The 18,546-nt window shown below is 34.8% G+C and overlaps 1 protein-coding gene and 1 long non-coding RNA gene across 2 annotated transcripts; both read left to right on the top strand.

Annotated features, from left to right (window-relative positions):
- Nucleotides 1-1,696: 1,696 nt before the first annotated feature.
- LOC142356585 (uncharacterized) lies at nt 1,697-3,338 on the top strand. The gene is made up of 2 exons (XR_012761446.1): nt 1,697-1,782; nt 2,747-3,338. It is a non-coding gene; the product is annotated as an uncharacterized LOC142356585 (long non-coding RNA).
- A 2,449-nt stretch (nt 3,339-5,787) lies between these two features.
- Nucleotides 5,788-16,090, top strand: LOC142356584 (uncharacterized; the record flags this gene model as incomplete). The annotated part of the gene is made up of 3 exons (XM_075408450.1): nt 5,788-5,995; nt 14,285-14,398; nt 15,972-16,090. Coding segments are annotated over exons 1-3 (266 nt in total), but the record flags the coding sequence as incomplete, so codon positions are not given.
- Nucleotides 16,091-18,546: the final 2,456 nt, after the last annotated feature.

Below are 18,546 nucleotides of genomic sequence, written 5' to 3'. Positions count from 1 at the left end.
AAAAAACGTTTTGGAAAATCGTCTCATTGGTTTTAAAAGTTCTGATGTCCCATATAGTTTTGTTTGCTGGAGCGTGAACTGTTCTGATCAGTTTATATTTATAAGGAAAATGTTACAACTTATAATTTTTTTATTTATGTTTAAAGTAATATCTGCATAGTGGGTGGTGTAATTATTAATACCTTTAGATTTAGAAAACAAAAAAAGAATGTTTTGAATCAATCTGTGCTTTCTCATTGCATCCTAGAAATTTTGATATATATTTCTGCTATGGAGGATTTTTCCAAAAACGTTTTATTCTAATGAGTTTTGAACTGGAAGAGTATGTTTTAAACACACACTTTAGTACCAGAAAGCATCTGCAGCACAATTTGTGCCATTTAAGTGTTATTTTTGTTCAGAATATTTGATCCACGCTAAAGCGTGAAAAAAACTTGAACTTTGAATTTTTTCATTCTCTTTTTCTGCGCTTACAGAGGAAAGATGGTTATGCTTAGTTCTTTTGCTTTTTGCCACGTTGTTGCGATCCAATTTGATAAATTTTCCTGCAGACAAACTAGAAGCAATCGAGCCTAAAATCGAGTACACACCATGCATGCATGCGAAGAATTGGAACAAGATTTTTTGACATTATTACAAAAAAAAACAGTTCATTTGAGCGATCACCTATGTGTTTGGATACAATAAAATCAGATGGCGAAGAGTATTTTTAGACAATCCAACAAGCTAACGGCTCTGGCTTAACTGGAAATTTTGATAAGTGACGAAGAAAAGATATTTTTTTCTGGAACTTGTTTTGAAACAATATGATGTTCTTTTGCGTGAACCAAAATTTTCATCAATTTCGTTTTAGAAAAGGGCGGGAGGTGCTTGAATGATCATCAATTAAACCTGATCTTCAACTCAGAGAAATTTGACGGGCAATTTGTAAGCAGCAATTACGAAAACAGACAGTTCTCTGGGAGGATTTGGGAAAGATCTGCCAAGAAGTTGACAGTAAAGATCGTCTAATAGATATTTAACAATGCTAAAAGCGTAAAAACTCGTTAATAAAGAACTGATTTAAACTCAGAGTGTAGTATTGTTTGATACTGTTGCGTTTTTTTTAAAATGCTCTTGGTGTACGTTGTTGTGTGAGATCAACGGTTAATTAGTTGGAAATAAAAGAAAGCAAAACGGGGCGTTGAGATTAGATAAGAAAACTTGCGTTGAGTTTATATATTTAAGAGTTTATTTTAGAATTCATTTAGCATACAAATATGGCTTAATTTTTACCGTTAATCTTTAATAATTGAGCGCCTATTTTAAAAGTCATGTTTATGAAACCTCTATTATGAAACATCGGATATCCGAACCAGAATAACTACTTCAAAAGTAGTTTCCGTTCAAAAATAAAAATTAATTTAAAATTTGGGCCAGTTTTCATACAAAATGGAATACATGGCTGCTGCTGTTCGATACTATGCCCCAATCAGCCGAAAAATAATTCAATTTTCATCAAAAACTAATCATTTTGAAACCCCAATTTTTCATTTTAATTTATTCAATAAGTCTTAAAAACTGCAATGACTTCAAACGAGACTTTATTGCAATGGAAACAGCTCTCACTATCACATAGTTGTTTCAATGACTTTGGAGCGGTTCGTTATGATAAAGTACGCAACCTCAGCTGCTACTGTTCTGTCGAAACGCAATCGTCTCATTTTCTATTCAATTGTAACTTCCCTGGTACTTTTGGTACCAGCTTTTCGTACTGTTGACTTGTTGCTGACAGAGGGACAGGTCGGACACGGGAAATGAATGTAGAAGGGATAAAAAAATAACCCCCCTGGGACAAAGAAATTCTAAGCAATGAGTTCAATAGTGGTCGAAGAACTCAGAAGCTTGCAAGATTCTAACAAGTAGTCTTGTAAGGCAATATAAGCTCCTAATTTCGTTTTCCATTATATTAGAGCTGTGATACATAACCAACAAGCATTTAATTTGTGTAAAGAGGCGTTTTGGAGCATTAAAACATTGATTAATTATGTCCCAAGGATTTACATCTTGCAAGATAAGGATCAACTGGTGCTAATCTTGCAAGAATTTGATGAGCACATGGGCAGCAGGGTTAACGTTCTAGCTTGTGTACTGATGTTGTTTTCTCGCAAATTATCTCTAGAAATATCGAAAGATGTTTCTCCTCAATACTCCTGCCAATTGAAAAGTTTTCTCAGAAAACCGTAGTCTCGCGTGGGATTCGTCAGCCATCTTCCATAAGTTTGTTTGAAAAAATTCAGTGATAGGTTGGCCTCGTAATTTCATGCCGACCTACTTCTTATGCCCCTACTGAGTCCCAACTAAATTTTGTGAACACAGTGTATAATTGTTCGAATAGGTTACGTGACTATGTTTGAATTCACTGGGAACTATTGACGTTTATCGAGAACCGAGAAGTGTTTTATAATTTTAACATTTGGCACTGCAGACTTTCAGCATTTTAAAGTGAGCCGCTGAATTTTCATCATCGAAGAGGATATCCACCGACACCGATGATATCCCCCCCCCCACCAAGTGTAACAGAGAAGTATCCATATTACATATTATATCACTATATAAAAATGACACGAGCTGTGGGGGGGGGGGGGGGGGGGGGTTAAATATAATGTGCATTCACAAAGCTGAGGAGTGAGGGCATAAACCACAAACATTTAAAATTTTTCGTTGGATGTGGATTCAGAATCAGACATCCCCCGTGTCCGAATAGTTTATTGGTTATTTTGTCACATGCTCTGATTGCTTCTTCTTCACACATGAAGACACTTTGAAGCCCATAATCAGAGGAGCTCTAAACATACCTTTCATGGTAGCTAACCTACTGCTCTACTTGTCAATTGCAAAAACTCTGAAAAACCGCAGCAATCAAACCTCAACAACTTCTCGTGACCAAACTTTAACTCGTGCTTTTCTTATCCTCTCAATATCTTGGATAATTCTCTGGGCTCCGATAGCCGTTTTCCGGACAATATTTGGAATCGCGAGCGAACCTGACGAAATATCCGTCATCAACATTGAGGAATATGAAGAAAAGGACTTCAAGCGATATCGGATGCACTATTTGGTCGAGTTCATTCTCTTGCAAATTTCGTACTGGTTTAGTTCGGTCAACTCGGTCATTCTTGTGGTGTTGGTACGACCATTTCAGCAACCACTTATAAAAACGGCAGAACTGACGAAGCGACTATTTGGAAAGTGTAATTGTTGGAAATAGTCCTCCTGATTTTAGTGGAAACGACATATAGTCAAACCAACTGATCAAAATTGTATTTACCCCTGCTTCATAAATTATTTCAACCCTATCTTTAATTAAATTCTCCTGATTAGGTGCTCGGAATCCACACTGCAGAAAAAGAAATATATATATATATATATATATATATATATATATATATATATATATCAAGAAATTTGGTTAAATTATTTTGCGTTATATGTCCGAATTTTTTGAGGTTTGACTGCTTTGATTGGTTGAAGCTATCGAAGAACATGTTCAAACTAAGAACACTTTAGCAAGACCCAAAATTGCATTGTGAATTAATTAACGCGGACTTGCGTCTCAGAGCATTTCAGCGCTAGTCCAACAAATTTCAAGCGTAAAAACTTAATTCAGATCTGAAACATTGCGTGTCCAAAATAAAAGATGAGCAGAAATAATGTCATACATTTGTAGGTTATAAATGGTATTACTATAGTAGTATACACACTATTTATACTTAAGCTAATTTTTAGTTTATTACCACAAAGCCCATATAGCTTAGTGGTTACGTCTTGATACGCAAATTAAATGTTACAAGTACCCAAGCGGCAATTCAAGTCGCACATAAAGCAAACCCTGATGGCGGGAGTTAAGCTGAACATATTATTTCTCATCAAGTAAATTTTACTCAAAAATGAAGTGTAAATCAACCATTGTAAATTGTGACATGAATAGAGTACTGGTAATCCTAAAGATCAGAATGTCTCTAGACTGACTCAGCGCTGATTTGCTCTGCCACCGACCTCAGTCAAAAACAATATTATAAGGGAAACAAGTTACAAACTCTGAAATGCTAAAACTAACTACTGAATTTAATATAGCAGAATCTTCGGTTCCTGGAAAAAACCTAAGGAAAAAAAACGTACTTAATTTTAGATAGGAAAAAGCCCACGGAAGTAAACATGCACTTGACTGTTAAAGAGATGCGCATTTAGCGTATCTGACTATGTCTCGCGGGTCATGGCCATGCCGTAGTGGCCCGTCGGACCTGATATGAACAACCAATTAAATATTCACGACCGAAAATCAATATTAAAATGGAGGTTTATTTCTGTAGGGTTTTTTTTTGGGGGGGGGGGTATAATTCCTATCTATAATTATGTGGTTTTTTTCCGTGCGGGTTTTTTTTCTCGACCCCTCGATCTTGTAATAACCCCGTTACATAGGCGAACTTGTACCCTGCATCGCTGAAAAAAATGTGAATTTGAAGCACGTGAGCCACATTAGTTTAAAAGTATTGCTAATTTTACAAAGGTTTGCAAACATTAAGCGAAACAAGCGAAAAATTGCACTTCAAACTTTTGTGTGGTAAGTTTCCGTCATAATCTAAATCATGGCAAAATTAGCAAAAAAAACAAAGCGGAAACTGCGACAAATAGATCCCTGCTCTGAAGCTCAACTTAAGAAAAGAACGTTCTCGACTTTATTTAGGCATGATAAAGCAGTGCTCAACGGATATAGTTTATGAATAAACTTCGCTCAAATTAGAACTTTGTCCTCATATTTTGCTGTTAATAAAAAGATCATCCTCGGCTTCGGCTTAAAAGCAAACAATATCCTCTATTTGGATCAAAAAAAAATTTGTGTTCGAGTTTAGGATACAATTTGGATATATAAAAAATCTGCTTTGATTTCCAAACATTGTTTTTTTATTTGTGTTGGGACAGTATTTGAGATCTCAAGTTGAGAAAACACTTGTACGAAATCTGCGGTATGTTCGGTTTCAGACGTAGGAAAGTGTCGGTACATTCGGTTTGTCCGTTTCAAACCTTAAAAAAGATTCGGTATGGTCGTTGTTGAACGCAAGAGAGATTCAGTATATCCTGTTTTAGAAGATTCGGTATGTTCGGCTTTTGAATCCTTTTTATATTAAATATCGAAAAAAAGATGATGCCAACAAAAAAAAAATCGTAAGACCTTTCGTCATTTTTTGGCTAGAAAAAACGACGATGCCGATGATTTCTTATGCTTAAAAACCAAAGATTTCTTGACTAGGGATACCGAACTAAGAACATTTCTGAAAGACACAATTTTGTTTCTGAAAAAATTGCTTCCATTTATGAAAATAATTAGGCTTGTCTTTATTAGTGCCCTTGACTATGTAAATAAAAACAATATTTTTCACCCTTTACTGCGTTCATTAAGACATAGTTTTAAGACATAGTTTTACTTTAGTTTGCAAATATTTTCAAAATTGTCAATAGCTTTAAACTGTTGCAGAAAAGAGTAATACCAGCTAAACCTCTGCAAAAATTTATGGCTGTCTGAGCCGAAGAACAGTTCTTCTATTTTTTTCCAGGAAGTTCCTTGAGGAATTGTATCCCAGCAAGCCACATGTTTTGAAAATCATGCTGTGCTGTGACTGAGTTGAAAATAAATATTTAATATGGCTTAATTCTCCTTCAGCTCAAAAAAGTGTTCACGCGAGCTGCAGCTGCCGTTGCTTCAAATCAAAACATTGTTTTACAGCTTTATCTAAATTTCACGTTGAATATAACTCAAGCACGCAGACAGAATTCAATCTTTTTTGATATATTAGTTTATTTATTGTAAAACACAAATTACATCGTTTATCAAATTGTTCGGTGAACGAGAAGACAATTTTGCGCTTCAATTATTATAAAAGTACAAATCGAGCGTTTTCGATTCTGTGGTCAATTTTGCAGAATGTGTCGATGGTCTTGTGGAGCAAACAACACGGTAGGATAAACTTTCAAAACACTGAGAGACTATTTAGTTGAATCCATGTTCACATGCTAGAAATTTGTTTGATGTTAATTTTGCTCATTTTTTGGTGGGAAGAGTTGTTGCCTCCTGAGCTGATTATATTTATGTTAACGCTAGAGAAATACAACAAGACGGCCCATGCGAGTCTGTAGGTAGCATAGTATGTTCCAACATATCTCTTTGGTCCTGTTTAATGTTTTCTATCAGAAACCAGGTTTACTCAATCTAAACAGCAATTATGTATTTAAAAATCAACAAGGAGGCTCGTTAATGTGCGTTTGCACACCAAGTCACGACCCGAGCTGATCTGCTTTTTTGACTTAATTGTCGACCAAATGAAGAGATAACCAAAAATAGATGTTTGAGTTTTAAAAAAATCGTTTCACCCCAAACTACAAATTGAAAGACATAATGCCATGACTCATTACAGCGCTCACAAAATCTGCCAGTCAAATTACTACGAGAAAAAAAAACAAAATAAGGAAAACTAAAAACTTAATGGCAAAAACTCAATATCTAAAAGTAAAAGCACCTAATAAACAACGTCAAAATGCAATCATATAAAACTTTAACTGCACACATTTTTTGTCTTACAGCAGATGGGACTTTTCCTTATTGAGACTAGGTAACAAGAAAAAGAAAAAATGAGGCGAAATTCAAAAATCTATCAATAATTTTTAATCCAAATAAATTCCACCGTCCTAAATATCTGCAAACTACAAATAATCTGCAAACAATCTGCGAAAACACAAATTATTGAAGCCATTGAAATCATTGGCTATTATCTATATATTGTTCTTTTTATTTCAAATGTAATCTATACTAATTGAGATAACATTGTACTGAACAATTGAATAGGTTCACTTGGCCCTCATTTGAATATAATTGGGCTCTGTTATTACGCGATTGTGGTAAAAAAGGAGAAAAAAATTACATAAATTGACCACTCACAAATATATATATGAAAACGCATGTTGTTCCACAAAAAAACATCAGTTACGGCATAATACCGAATAAAAATTTACTTTTTGAAAAGTAAGGAGTTGAAAGGGACCTGTCAATGATAGGAAAAAGTTACAAGCTGACACTAGGCCCAGGAAATCTTTGAGAAAACCCGTAGCATCATCGACATGAAATCAGTAGCTTTCAACGAAAGTAAAAAAACACGCTAAGTTATGCCTCGATGAGAAGAGCATGCTGTTTGTTTTTGACCATTCATCAATAGGACATCAGAATAAGTCTTCTAACTACGAAAACAATAACAAATACCGACAAAACCAAAAAAAATCATTAAAAAATTGCGAGAAGAAAGTGTCAAAGCCATTTAATCCACAAGCGTTTCTGTGAAAGTTTTATTCGTGATTCTTTTAACGTCTTTTTGAACCAATAAGAACTATCAATATTAGGATAATGTGATAAGATTCCCACAGGAAACATTACAGCGCTCACAAAATCTGCCAGTCAAATTACTACGAGAAAAAAAAAACAAAATAAGGAAAACTAAAAACTTAATGGCAAAAACTCAATATCTAAAAGTAAAAGCACCTAATAAACAACGTCAAAATGCAATCATATAAAACTTTAACTGCACAAATTTTTTGTCTTACAGCAGATGGGACTTTTCCTTATTGAGACTAGGTAACAAGAAAAAGAAAAAATGAAGCGAAATTCAAAAATCTATCAATAATTTTTAATCCAAATAAATTCCACCGTCCCAAATATCTGCAAACTACAAATAATCTGCAAACAATCTGCGAAAACACAAATTATTGAAGCCATTGAAATCATTGGCTATTATCTATATATTGTTCTTTTTATTTCAAATGTAATCTATACTAATTGAGATAACATTATACTGAACAATTGAATAGGTTCACTTGGCCCTCATTTGAATATAATTGGGCTCTGTTATTGCGCGATTGTGGTAAAAAAGGAGAAAAAAATAACATAAATTGACCACTCACAAATATATTTATGAAAACGCATGTTGTTCCACAAAAAAACATCAGTTACGGCATAATAACGAATAAAAATTTCTTTTTGAAAAGTAAGGAGTTGAAAGGGACCTGTCAATGATAGGAAAAAGTTACAAGCTGACACTAAGCCCACGAAATCTTTGAGAAAACCCGTAGTATCATCGACATGAAATCAGTAGCTTTCAACGAAAGTCAAAAAACACGCTAAGTTATGCCTCGATGAGAAGAGCATGCTGTTTGTTTTTGACCATTCATCAATAGGACATCAGAATAAGTCTTCTAACTACGAAAACAATAACAAATACCGACAAAACCAAAAAAAAATCATTAGAAAATTGCGGCAAGAAAGTGTCAAAGCCATTTATTCCACAAGCGTTTCTGTGAAAGTTTTATTCCTGATTCTTTTAACGTCTTTTTGAACCAATAAGAACTATCAATAGTAGGATAATGTGATAAGATTCCCACAGGAAACACAAATATGAAAAGAACTATCCCAAAATTAATAAATTTATATGAAAACTGGTCGCATCGAAGTCAAAAAACTAAAAACTTAAGACAAAACAGCTACCCAATTTAATTTAGGTTGCAGTATAAAAGTCGAGGTGTCCTGTCATTACTGACACTAACATAGATTTCGCAAAAATAGGTTTAATATCGGCTAAAGATCAGAAAAAAAATACTCGAAAAGTTTTTTTAGTCTTAACAGCCATTAGCTGTTCACTCAAAGCCTTAGATAGGTTTACTTAATGCTCATTAAGAAGACTATTGCATTTTAGGTCAACTTGTTTATTGCATAGGACTTTAAAATTTTGGTAAAATCTCAAAAAAAATTCAAAATTCGATTAAAAAATACGAACAATCAGAATCGAAGCCAAAAAACATAGGAGCGATTCCTTGAAAGCTAATGTTCTGTTCATTGGGCACCCTTGAACTGTAAATGAGGATTGTCATTAATGGAACTTGGATATGTAAGCTGACTATTCTTTTAGTGATGTAAAAAAAATGTAAACATTTTTCTAAAAAAAACAGCTCTCAAATAGAATTCGAATATTTTTGATAGTAAATTTGCCTATGAGAGCAGAACTAGTCTTTTTAATCGCGTTTCGTCTGTTCGGAACACTAAATTGATGCATTTTGTAGTGTGAAAGGTAATTATGAATTAAAATTTTTATAGAAAAAATGTTAATTCGAACGAAAATTGCGTTAAAATTGAACAAAAGTGAACCAAATATCCCGTGTTCACATGAAATTTTAAAACGCGATAACTCCTCGATAAAAAAACTAAATCAAAACAAATCTTTTTAATTTTGAATTCTACGCTGGACAAGTATTTTAATGACACCACTCACATATCTCTACGATGAGTATATCGATCAGCCAAAATTGTCTGAACAAAAAAATCCATTTGAGTATATAGTTCCTCCCCCCACAAGTGGGGTTGAAACAATAACTTCAGAAAAGTAACACATCAATGCAATTTTCATGTTAAATAAAGTCAAACAAAGTCCACATCGTAATCAAAATAACATTAAATCTGTCAAAGCAAAATGGAAAAAAAGCCCTTAATTAAAATGAAGATAGATAACAATCCAAAGTGAAAACTAATTTAATTGCGTCTAAACCGTCAAAGAAAACTTTGTGTTCACTAAATTGATATTTCGGTTCTAAATTTGGGCAGTTTCTCCTGCTATCAAGGTGTGAGTATCTTTCAACAAAAGTATAAAAAAACATTAACTTCTCAGGTTTTGAGCAAAAAGCAAAATTCGGAAACAATTTTTGAAATTCTTAATCATAATTGCAATTCAGCAGCATCTTCTGACAAATAATTCAAAACAATTTTAGATAAACTGTAAAAAATGAATACCGTGTCAAATAAACCATCCTTTTGTTGTTTTTAAGAAAAATACTTATTTTTTTTCTTTGTTTCTCGGAGTAATAAAAAGTTTCTAAAATTTAAAATTGTGGAAACCTTTTAGGGTTAATTTTAAATTCGCCAAATTCAAATCTTTTTCTTTCACCCTTTGTCTTCAATCGATAGCTTATTTTCTTTTTGAGATTGTAACTACCAGGTTTCTGTCAAATCTTGAAACCATATTCTCTGCGGAACCATTGACTAATGTTCTGTTATGAAGTATGTCGAGCATGTCAACTCAATTTTGGCTTAATTTTATGTAGTATACTTGCAATTTGCAGTAAGGAACTTTTTTCTTAAAAAGAGAGACATATAATCTGTATTTAACGCTGAGCTACAACTCATTCGGATTAGATTCATCCAAGGTGCAGTTCTGTTTTGCGCGAATAGTCATTCTGCTGAGTAACTCAGTTATATGAATGAAACTTCAGCTTGCCTCGCAAGTAATTTTGAATTTGTTAAAATCTCTTGAAACCTTCTTTTTTAATCGAAATTCTATCCTTCATTTTTTGACATTTCCGGAACTGCAGATAAATGTGATGCTCGTTGAATTATTTGCTTGTGAGCTGCAGTTGATTTTCATTGCAACATTTTTTCAAACAAAGAAACAAAATAATGAAAGCCGGGTGGATCTAGTGCTGAAATTTTTGAAATCTGTACACAAAATAATTGAAGGAAAGAAGTACTTAAACCAAAAGATCTTGCTGAGAACACCATATAATATTTGTTGTGATTTATTGTTGAAGACTGACATGTTTCCTGTAAAAAATTTCCTCATACACTTTTAAAAATGTCTAGGTAATTTTACCTGCAACGTTTATAGCTAAGCAAAATTGCAGGTAACAAAGCCTGCAAAATTACATGCAAAAAATGATACATGCAATTTACCTAGAATTTACTGAAAACTCAAAACAAAAATATTATATTAGGTATGCACATTTCGACGTGAAAAAAAAACATTCAAAAACTGTAACTGAGGAGTAGATAACAATTTTCGATGGACGATCAGAAAGTTACAAACTCAGTCCGATCAGAAAAGTAGAAAATTTCACTAGAAATTTTTATGCCCTATCAGCTGTGTCCTGAATTTTCTTGCTGTCGGTCAAAAATTTTAGGCTTGCTCCTCTCCACTTCCCATTTTTGTTTGCGATAAAAGTTGGTTTATCAAACGAGAAAGGGTGGGAGAGTGATGAAGGAAACTGCGACAAACGAGCAGATATCTTCCGCAGGAATCTCTAGCAATTTTTATTGCAACCATTTTGCGATCGTCAAAAAGCTGTCATATGAATTAATAGTGAGTATGGATAATTGCGAGTGTTCCTGGTACCTAGCGGTAAGCTGTTAGACTAATTGTAAGACAATCAGGCCTTGTCCAATAAACTTTTTGTGTCTTATGTCGAAAAATGTAAATCAATGCAACCTGAAACAGAATACGCTAAAAAACACAAATATAAGCGCAAAGCAAGAGACTTAACATTCAAATGACCAAAGAGAGATCGTTTTAAACCATCAAACCACATCGGTGAAGAATAAAATTTACTCTGCTTTGCAGAGAAATGTCAAAGCAGAAACTTTGCTAGTGGGTTAATTCGGATCATTCCGGCAGAAATTTGTTCTATTATGCGTTAATTATTTTAAAGTGACATTGATTAAACTGGAGGTTTGTAAAATGAATAAATTACCTTTCATGGAACTTGCAGATATGGTTGCCTAGAAAAATGCTATGCATATAAAATTCTAAGTAAATTTGATTACAAATCATATAGAATTTGCAGGTATTTTCACCGAAAAATTTACCGTCAGAAAAATTTCTAGGTAATTCTACCTGCAATTTTTACATGCAAATTGCAGTTAGATCTACCTAAAAAAACTTCTTCGCAGGTAAAATTCTAGGAGGGTACTCCTGCAATTTTTAGGTAGATTGCAGGCAAGTTTACCTAGAATTGCAGGTAGTTGAGATTGTATGCAGTTAGTTTCTGGTTAAGTTGCATTAAAAAACAATTTGCTCGAATATTCTAGATAAGTTTACCTGCAATTTATTATCCATTTACCTGCAATTTTTTAAGAGAGTGAGGAAGTTTTTTTATATAAAATATGCATAAAAATGAGCAAGTATTAATTCAGGGTATACGTCTGTTATTGCTGTTTATCACTTTTTTGCTGATTTATTATATTTGTGTCCCTGTATGTTAAGCAACACCCAGATACAAAGCACGTGCCAGTACCTAGTAAATCATAAAGCAGAAAAGAGGTGAGGGAGCAAACGGATGTGATCCCTGTTTTTAAGTACATGAATATTGCTTTGTTCATCCCCGGAAAGAAAGACCACCCCAAGTCGAGGAGTCCGCTCAAATTCCGCTCAAAAAAATGCAAGAGATAACCGGAATGAGCGGAATCGATAAAAAATAATGCAAGAAATGAGCGGAATTTGAGCGGAATAAAAAATGCAAGGAATGAGCGGAATTTGAGCGGAAAAGAAATGCAAGAAATGAGAGGAATTTGATCGGAATAAAAAATGCAGGAAATGAGCGGAATTTGACATGACCAAAAAATGCATACACTTTTAGCGGAAACATTGAACTTCCGGAAACAGGGAGTGTATGTACATTAGGAGTTTCTGAAATGAACAACAATAGCGAAATTTTAAAGTAACGGTTTAAAGAATCTTTAAAAATTTTGAAATCATAACAACAGGAAACGCAATGGTTTTAAAGTGGATCAACTTGAATCCAATCTCTCTTCTTATATATTATATCAAAAACTAGTATTCCTGCATAAAAAAGATCATTGGAACAGACCCAAATTGAGCTATGATCAGACTATCCAGACTGAAATGATCTCTGATCAGACTTTCCAGACCAAAATGTCCTCTGATCAGACCGAAACCAGACCATTGTCCAGACTATAGTGCGCTTATGATCAGACCCAAATTCAGACCATTGTCCAGACTATAAACAGACTATGATCAGACTTTCCAGACCAAAGTGACCGCTTTTCAGACCAAACCCAGATCTTTGTCCAGACTATAGTGCGCCTATGATCAGGCCCAAATTCAGACCACTGTCCAGATTATAAAAAGACAATGATCAGATTTTTTTTTTGTTTTTCTAATACTTTCTTGAAAATTTGGTGCAAGGTTTTCTGTGGTAACTGAAGTATACAAAAAAGTACTCGATACGTTGTCAAATTTCGCGCTCAAAACTCGCTATTTTGATGTTTCAAAATAAATCGCTTTTCAACCTAGTCAAGGACTCGTTCAAATGAACTGAGGGTCTAGTGAGGAGTTTCACTGTCCAAGTACAGTCTGATAGAAAAAGAATTTTTGACCTAGGTGGTAAACAAAAAAAGTACTTGATACGTTGTCAAATTTCGCGCTCAAAAACTGGCTAAATAGTGTTTCAACTAAAAAATCCGCTCATTCCGACCTTTCCTCTCATTTATTGCTTTTTTTTCCGCTCCAATTCCGCTCAAAAATGCGCTCATTCCGACCATTCCTCTCATTTCTTGCATTTTTTTCCGCTCAAATTCTGCTCATTTCTTGCATTTTTTATTCCGCTCAATTTCCACTCATTTCTTGCATTTTTTATTCCGCTCAAATTCCGCTCATTTCTTGCATTTTTTATTCCGCTCAAATTCCGCTCATTTCTTGCATTTTTTTCCGCTCAAATTCCGCTCATTTCTTGCATTTTTTATTCCGCTCAAATTCCGCTCATTACTTGCATTTTTTTTCCGCTCAAATTCCGCTCATTCCGGTCAAAAAAATGTAAGGGCTTTGAGCGGATTTTGCTAAACTGTCCGATCAAATTCCGCTCATTTCTTGCATTTTTTTGCCGCTCATTCCTCGGCCCGGGACTTTTTCCGTTTTTCCTTCAACAAATTTAGTCCGAATTCTTCGCAATTGAAGTATTTGTAACTACGGTTCCAAAAAAAGAGGAACAGCAGAGGCCCCAGAAATCGTACAGAGGTGTCATTTTTTTACTTTTTTATCAGCTTAGATAGATCGAAGAAAAATGCAAGCCGATTTTCAGAATTGAGCAGCGTCAGATATTAATCGATGGCAAAAATCTCTCTTTTTTTCGGTTAGGGTTTTGCTTTCTTGGTTTTGTATCTGTTAGGTAAAAATCAGAGGTTTATTAGTTATCCCTCTTTTGATAAAAATCTACTTAATCGCACTGAACTGCAACATTTGGATCTCCCTTTTGGGTGCTTGCGATAATACTTTAAAAAGTGGGACAAAAAACAATTTCGACACGCTATTGATTCATACAAAACACAGCATACAAAGAACGAAAAAAAATTATCTTAAAAGATCATAAACATACACATTACATTCGACTTAACTAACAGTTCTCCTTTTTCGGATATATGGTACAGACGCACATGTGCAAGTGGTGTGGGATAAGATTCTGTAAGGAGTGTCTGGTGGGCGACTGGCCTAAGGAGATTGGGCCGATGCCATCTGCCACTCAGTGCAGAGTATGCAATCAGGTAATGTGTGTATATATATATGTAATATAAGTGTGTGTACCCGGGTCGAGACCGAATGGTTAACTTGTAAGAACTTGTAAGTCGAAGGGTTAACTTGTAAGAGCTTGTAAGTCGAAGGGTTAACTTGTAAGAACTTGTAAGTCGAAGGGTTAACTTGTAAGAACTTGTAAGTCGAAGGGTTAACTTGTAGGAACTAGCAAGTCGAATGGTTAACTTGTAAGAACTTGTAAGTCGAAAGGTTAACTTGTAAGACCTTGCAAGTCGAATGGTTAACTTGTAAGAACTTGTGAGTCGAAGGGTTAACTTGTAAGAACTTGCAAAGCGAAAGGCTAACTTGTAAGTTTCTTGCTCGAGCACAACTCTTATTGGTTAATTCACTTTAACATTCAGTCATTTACCGTAAAAAGCGCGTGAAAGTTAGTTGCTCTCTTTGGATAACATAATAGAAGTTGACCTAGGGAGACAAAATGGTTACTTTTTGAATTTCAACAGTTCAAGAGAGTCCCTTTTGCAGTTCACTGAAAAAACTGTAGATCTCAATGCTTCTTCACGATCCCGTTTTCAAAAATGTTCCCAAAATATTGACTTTCATTGAAATTTCAAATTCATATGACAGTGTTTTCTCAAAATAATTTAGTGGTCCTTCAATTTATAACCTTTTTTTATAATTTAATTCACACTTTTCCAGTTTCTATTTTTTCCGAACATCCGTTTACATTCATGTCTGGCAGTTTTTTATTTACGGTTTAGTGCGTATATGCGTGAAGGTGCGTGCGTGCGTGTGTGAGTGTATGTTTGTGTGCATGTGTATGTGTGCGTGTATGTGTTTGTGTGTGTGCGTGTGTGCGTGCCCGGTGTGTGTCTGGTGTGTGTGGTATGTGTGCGAATGGATAACTTGTAAGTAACTTGTAAGTCGAATGGTTAACTTGTAAGAGCCCTGTAACCGAATGGTTAACTTGCAAGAACTTGCAAGTCGATTGGTTAACTTGTAAGAACTTGAAAGTGTTTGGAAGAAAAACTTGCAAGGCGATTCATTGTAGGTGTTTCTGGCAGAAATTTGCAAATTCTTACAAGATAACCATTCGGCCTCGACCCGGGTTGGGTTGTTTTGTCAACGGTTCCAAAAAAAAGAGGAACAGCAGAGGCCCCAGAAATCGTACAGAGCTGTCATTTTTTTACTTTTTTATCAGCTTAGATAGATCGAAGAAAAATGCAAGCCGATTTTCAGAATTGAGCAGCGTCAGATGTTAATCGATGGCAAAAATCTCTCTTTTTTTCGGTTAGGGTTTTGCTTTCTTGGTTTTGTATCTGTTAGGTAAAAATCAGAGGTTTATTAGTTATCCCTCGTTTGATAAAAATCTACTTAATCGCACTGAACTGCAACATTTGGATCTCCCTTTTGGGTGCTTGCGATAATACTTTAAAAAGTGGGACAAAAAACAATTTCGACACGCTATTGATTCATACAAAACACAGCATACAAAGAACGAAAAAAAATTATCTTAAAGATCATAAACATACACATTAAATTCGACTTAACTAACAGTTCTCCTTTTTCGGATATATGGTACAGACGCACATGTGCAAGTGGTGTGGGATAAGATTCTGTAAGGAGTGTCTGGTGGGCGACTGGCCTAAGGAGATTGGGCCGATGCCATCTGCCACTCAGTGCAGAGTATGCAATCAGGTAATGTGTGTATATATATATGTAATATAAGTGTGTGTACCCGGGTCGAGACCGAATGGTTAACTTGTAAGAACTTGTAAGTCGAAGGGTTAACTTGTAAGAGCTTGTAAGTCGAAGGGTTAACTTGTAAGAACTTGTAAGTCGAAGGGTTAACTTGTAAGAACTTGTAAGTCGAAGGGTTAACTTGTAGGAACTAGCAAGTCGAATGGTTAACTTGTAAGAACTTGTAAGTCGAAAGGTTAACTTGTAAGACCTTGCAAGTCGAATGGTTAACTTGTAAGAACTTGTGAGTCGAAGGGTTAACTTGTAAGAGCTTGTAAGTCGAAGGGTTAACTTGTAAGAACTTGTAAGTCGAAGGGTTAACTTGTAAGAGCTTGTAAGTCGAAGGGTTAACTTGTAAGAACTTGTAAGTCGAAGGGTTAACTTGTAAGAACTTGTAAGTCGAAGGGTTTAACTTGTAGGAACTAGCAAGTCGAATGGTTAACTTGTAAGAACTTGTAAGTCGAAAGGTTAACTTGTAAGACCTTGCAAGTCGAATGGTTAACTTGTAAGAACTTGTGAGTCGAAGGGTTAACTTGTAAGAACTTGCAAAGCGAAAGGCTAACTTGTAAGTTTCTTGCTCGAGCACAACTCTTATTGGTTAATTCACTTTAACATTCAGTCATTTACCGTAAAAAGCGCGTGAAAGTTAGTTGCTCTCTTTGGATAACATAATAGAAGTTGACCTAGGGAGACAAAATGGTTACTTTTTGAATTTCAACAGTTCAAGAGAGTCCCTTTTGCAGTTCACTGAAAAAAACTGTAGATCTCAATGCTTCTTCACGATCCCGTTTTCAAAAACGTTCCCAAAATATTGACTTTCATTGAAATTTCAAATTCATATGACAGTGTTTTCTCAAAATAATTTAGTGGTCCTTCAATTTATAACCTTTTTTTATAATTTAATTCACACTTTTCCAGTTTCTATTTTTTCCGAACATCCGTTTACATTCATGTCTGGCAGTTTTTTATTTACGGTTTAGTGCGTATATGCGTGAAGGTGCGTGCGTGCGTGTGTGAGTGTATGTTTGTGTGCATGTGTATGTGTGCGTGTATGTGTTTGTGTGTGTGCGTGTGTGCGTGCCCGGTGTGTGTCTGGTGTGTGTGGTATGTGTGCGAATGGATAACTTGTAAGTAACTTGTAAGTCGAATGGTTAACTTGTAAGAGCCCTGTAACCGAATGGTTAACTTGCAAGAACTTGCAAGTCGATTGGTTAACTTGTAAGAACTTGAAAGTGTTTGGAAGAAAAACTTGCAAGGCGATTCATTGTAGGTGTTTCTGGCAGAAATTTGCAAATTCTTACAAGATAACCATTCGGCCTCGACCCGGGTTGGGTTGTTTTGTCTATATCTATCTGTAATAAATAATTATACCTGTGTGTGTGCGGGTGTGTGTTTGCGCGCTTGCATTTAGGTGTGTGATCGTGTGTTGTGTTTTTACTTATGTGTCTGTTTGTCTTTTTGTGTCGCATATATATATATATATATATATATATATGTATATATATATATATATATATATATATATATAAGTAAATACTTATAAATATATGTTTATATATATATATATATATATATATATATATGAAAAACTAAATGTGTGTATGTGTGTGTGTGTGTCTGTGTGTATTTGTGTATTTTCGCGTGTTTGTGTTTTTGCTTGTGTTGAGTGTATTTCTCTGTGCGTTTGTATGTGTACCGTGTGTATACTTTTGTGGCTGTTTGTGTTGTGTGTACATGACTGTGTTTGTGCGTGGGTTAATTTGTGTTTGTGTGTGTTTAATTATGTATTAGTGTTGTGTGTAACTGTTTGTGTTTGTGTGCGTTTGAGTGTTTGATTGATTGTTTGGGTTTGTGTGTTTGCGTCCGCTGTGCGTATATGAATGTGTTTTTCTCTGTGTGTGTGTGTGTGTGTTTGTTCTGTGTATATTTGTGTGGGTGTTTGTGTGTTTGTGTTGTGTGTATGTTTGTGAGGTTTTGTTTGTGTGTTGTGTGTACGCTTGTCTGTGTTTGTGCGTTTTTATTTTTGTTTGTGTGTTTGCGTTTGTGTATCTGTGTGTGTTATGTGTATATGTGTTTTTGTGAGTGTGTGTTGTTTTCGTTGTGTGTGTATACGAGTGCATGTGTATTTTCTGCGTTGATGTTGTGTGTATTTATATGTGGGTTTCGTTATGTTTTTGTGTGTTTGTATGTGTTTTGTGTGTTTCTGTCTTAGCGTGTTTAACTGTTTATGCTTGTGTTTTGAGTATTTTGTTGTGTGTTTGTGTGTGTTTGTGTATGTGTGTGTGTGTTATGTGTATATTTGTGTGCGTGTTTGAGTGCTTGAGTGTTTGTGTTGTGTGCATTTGTTTGAATTTGTGTGTTTGTGTGTTGTGTAAAAATGTGTGTCTGTGTGTGTAATTTTTTTGGTTTCATTGTGCAT

The sequence above is a fragment of the Convolutriloba macropyga genome, unplaced genomic scaffold (genome assembly GCF_964194025.1).
Source record: "Convolutriloba macropyga unplaced genomic scaffold, txConMacr16.3 SCAFFOLD_2391, whole genome shotgun sequence".
NCBI classification, from domain to species: Eukaryota; Metazoa; Xenacoelomorpha; order Acoela; family Convolutidae; genus Convolutriloba; species Convolutriloba macropyga.
The sequence above is the reverse complement of the archived record's forward strand: the minus strand, read 5'-3'. Positions and strand labels throughout refer to the sequence as shown.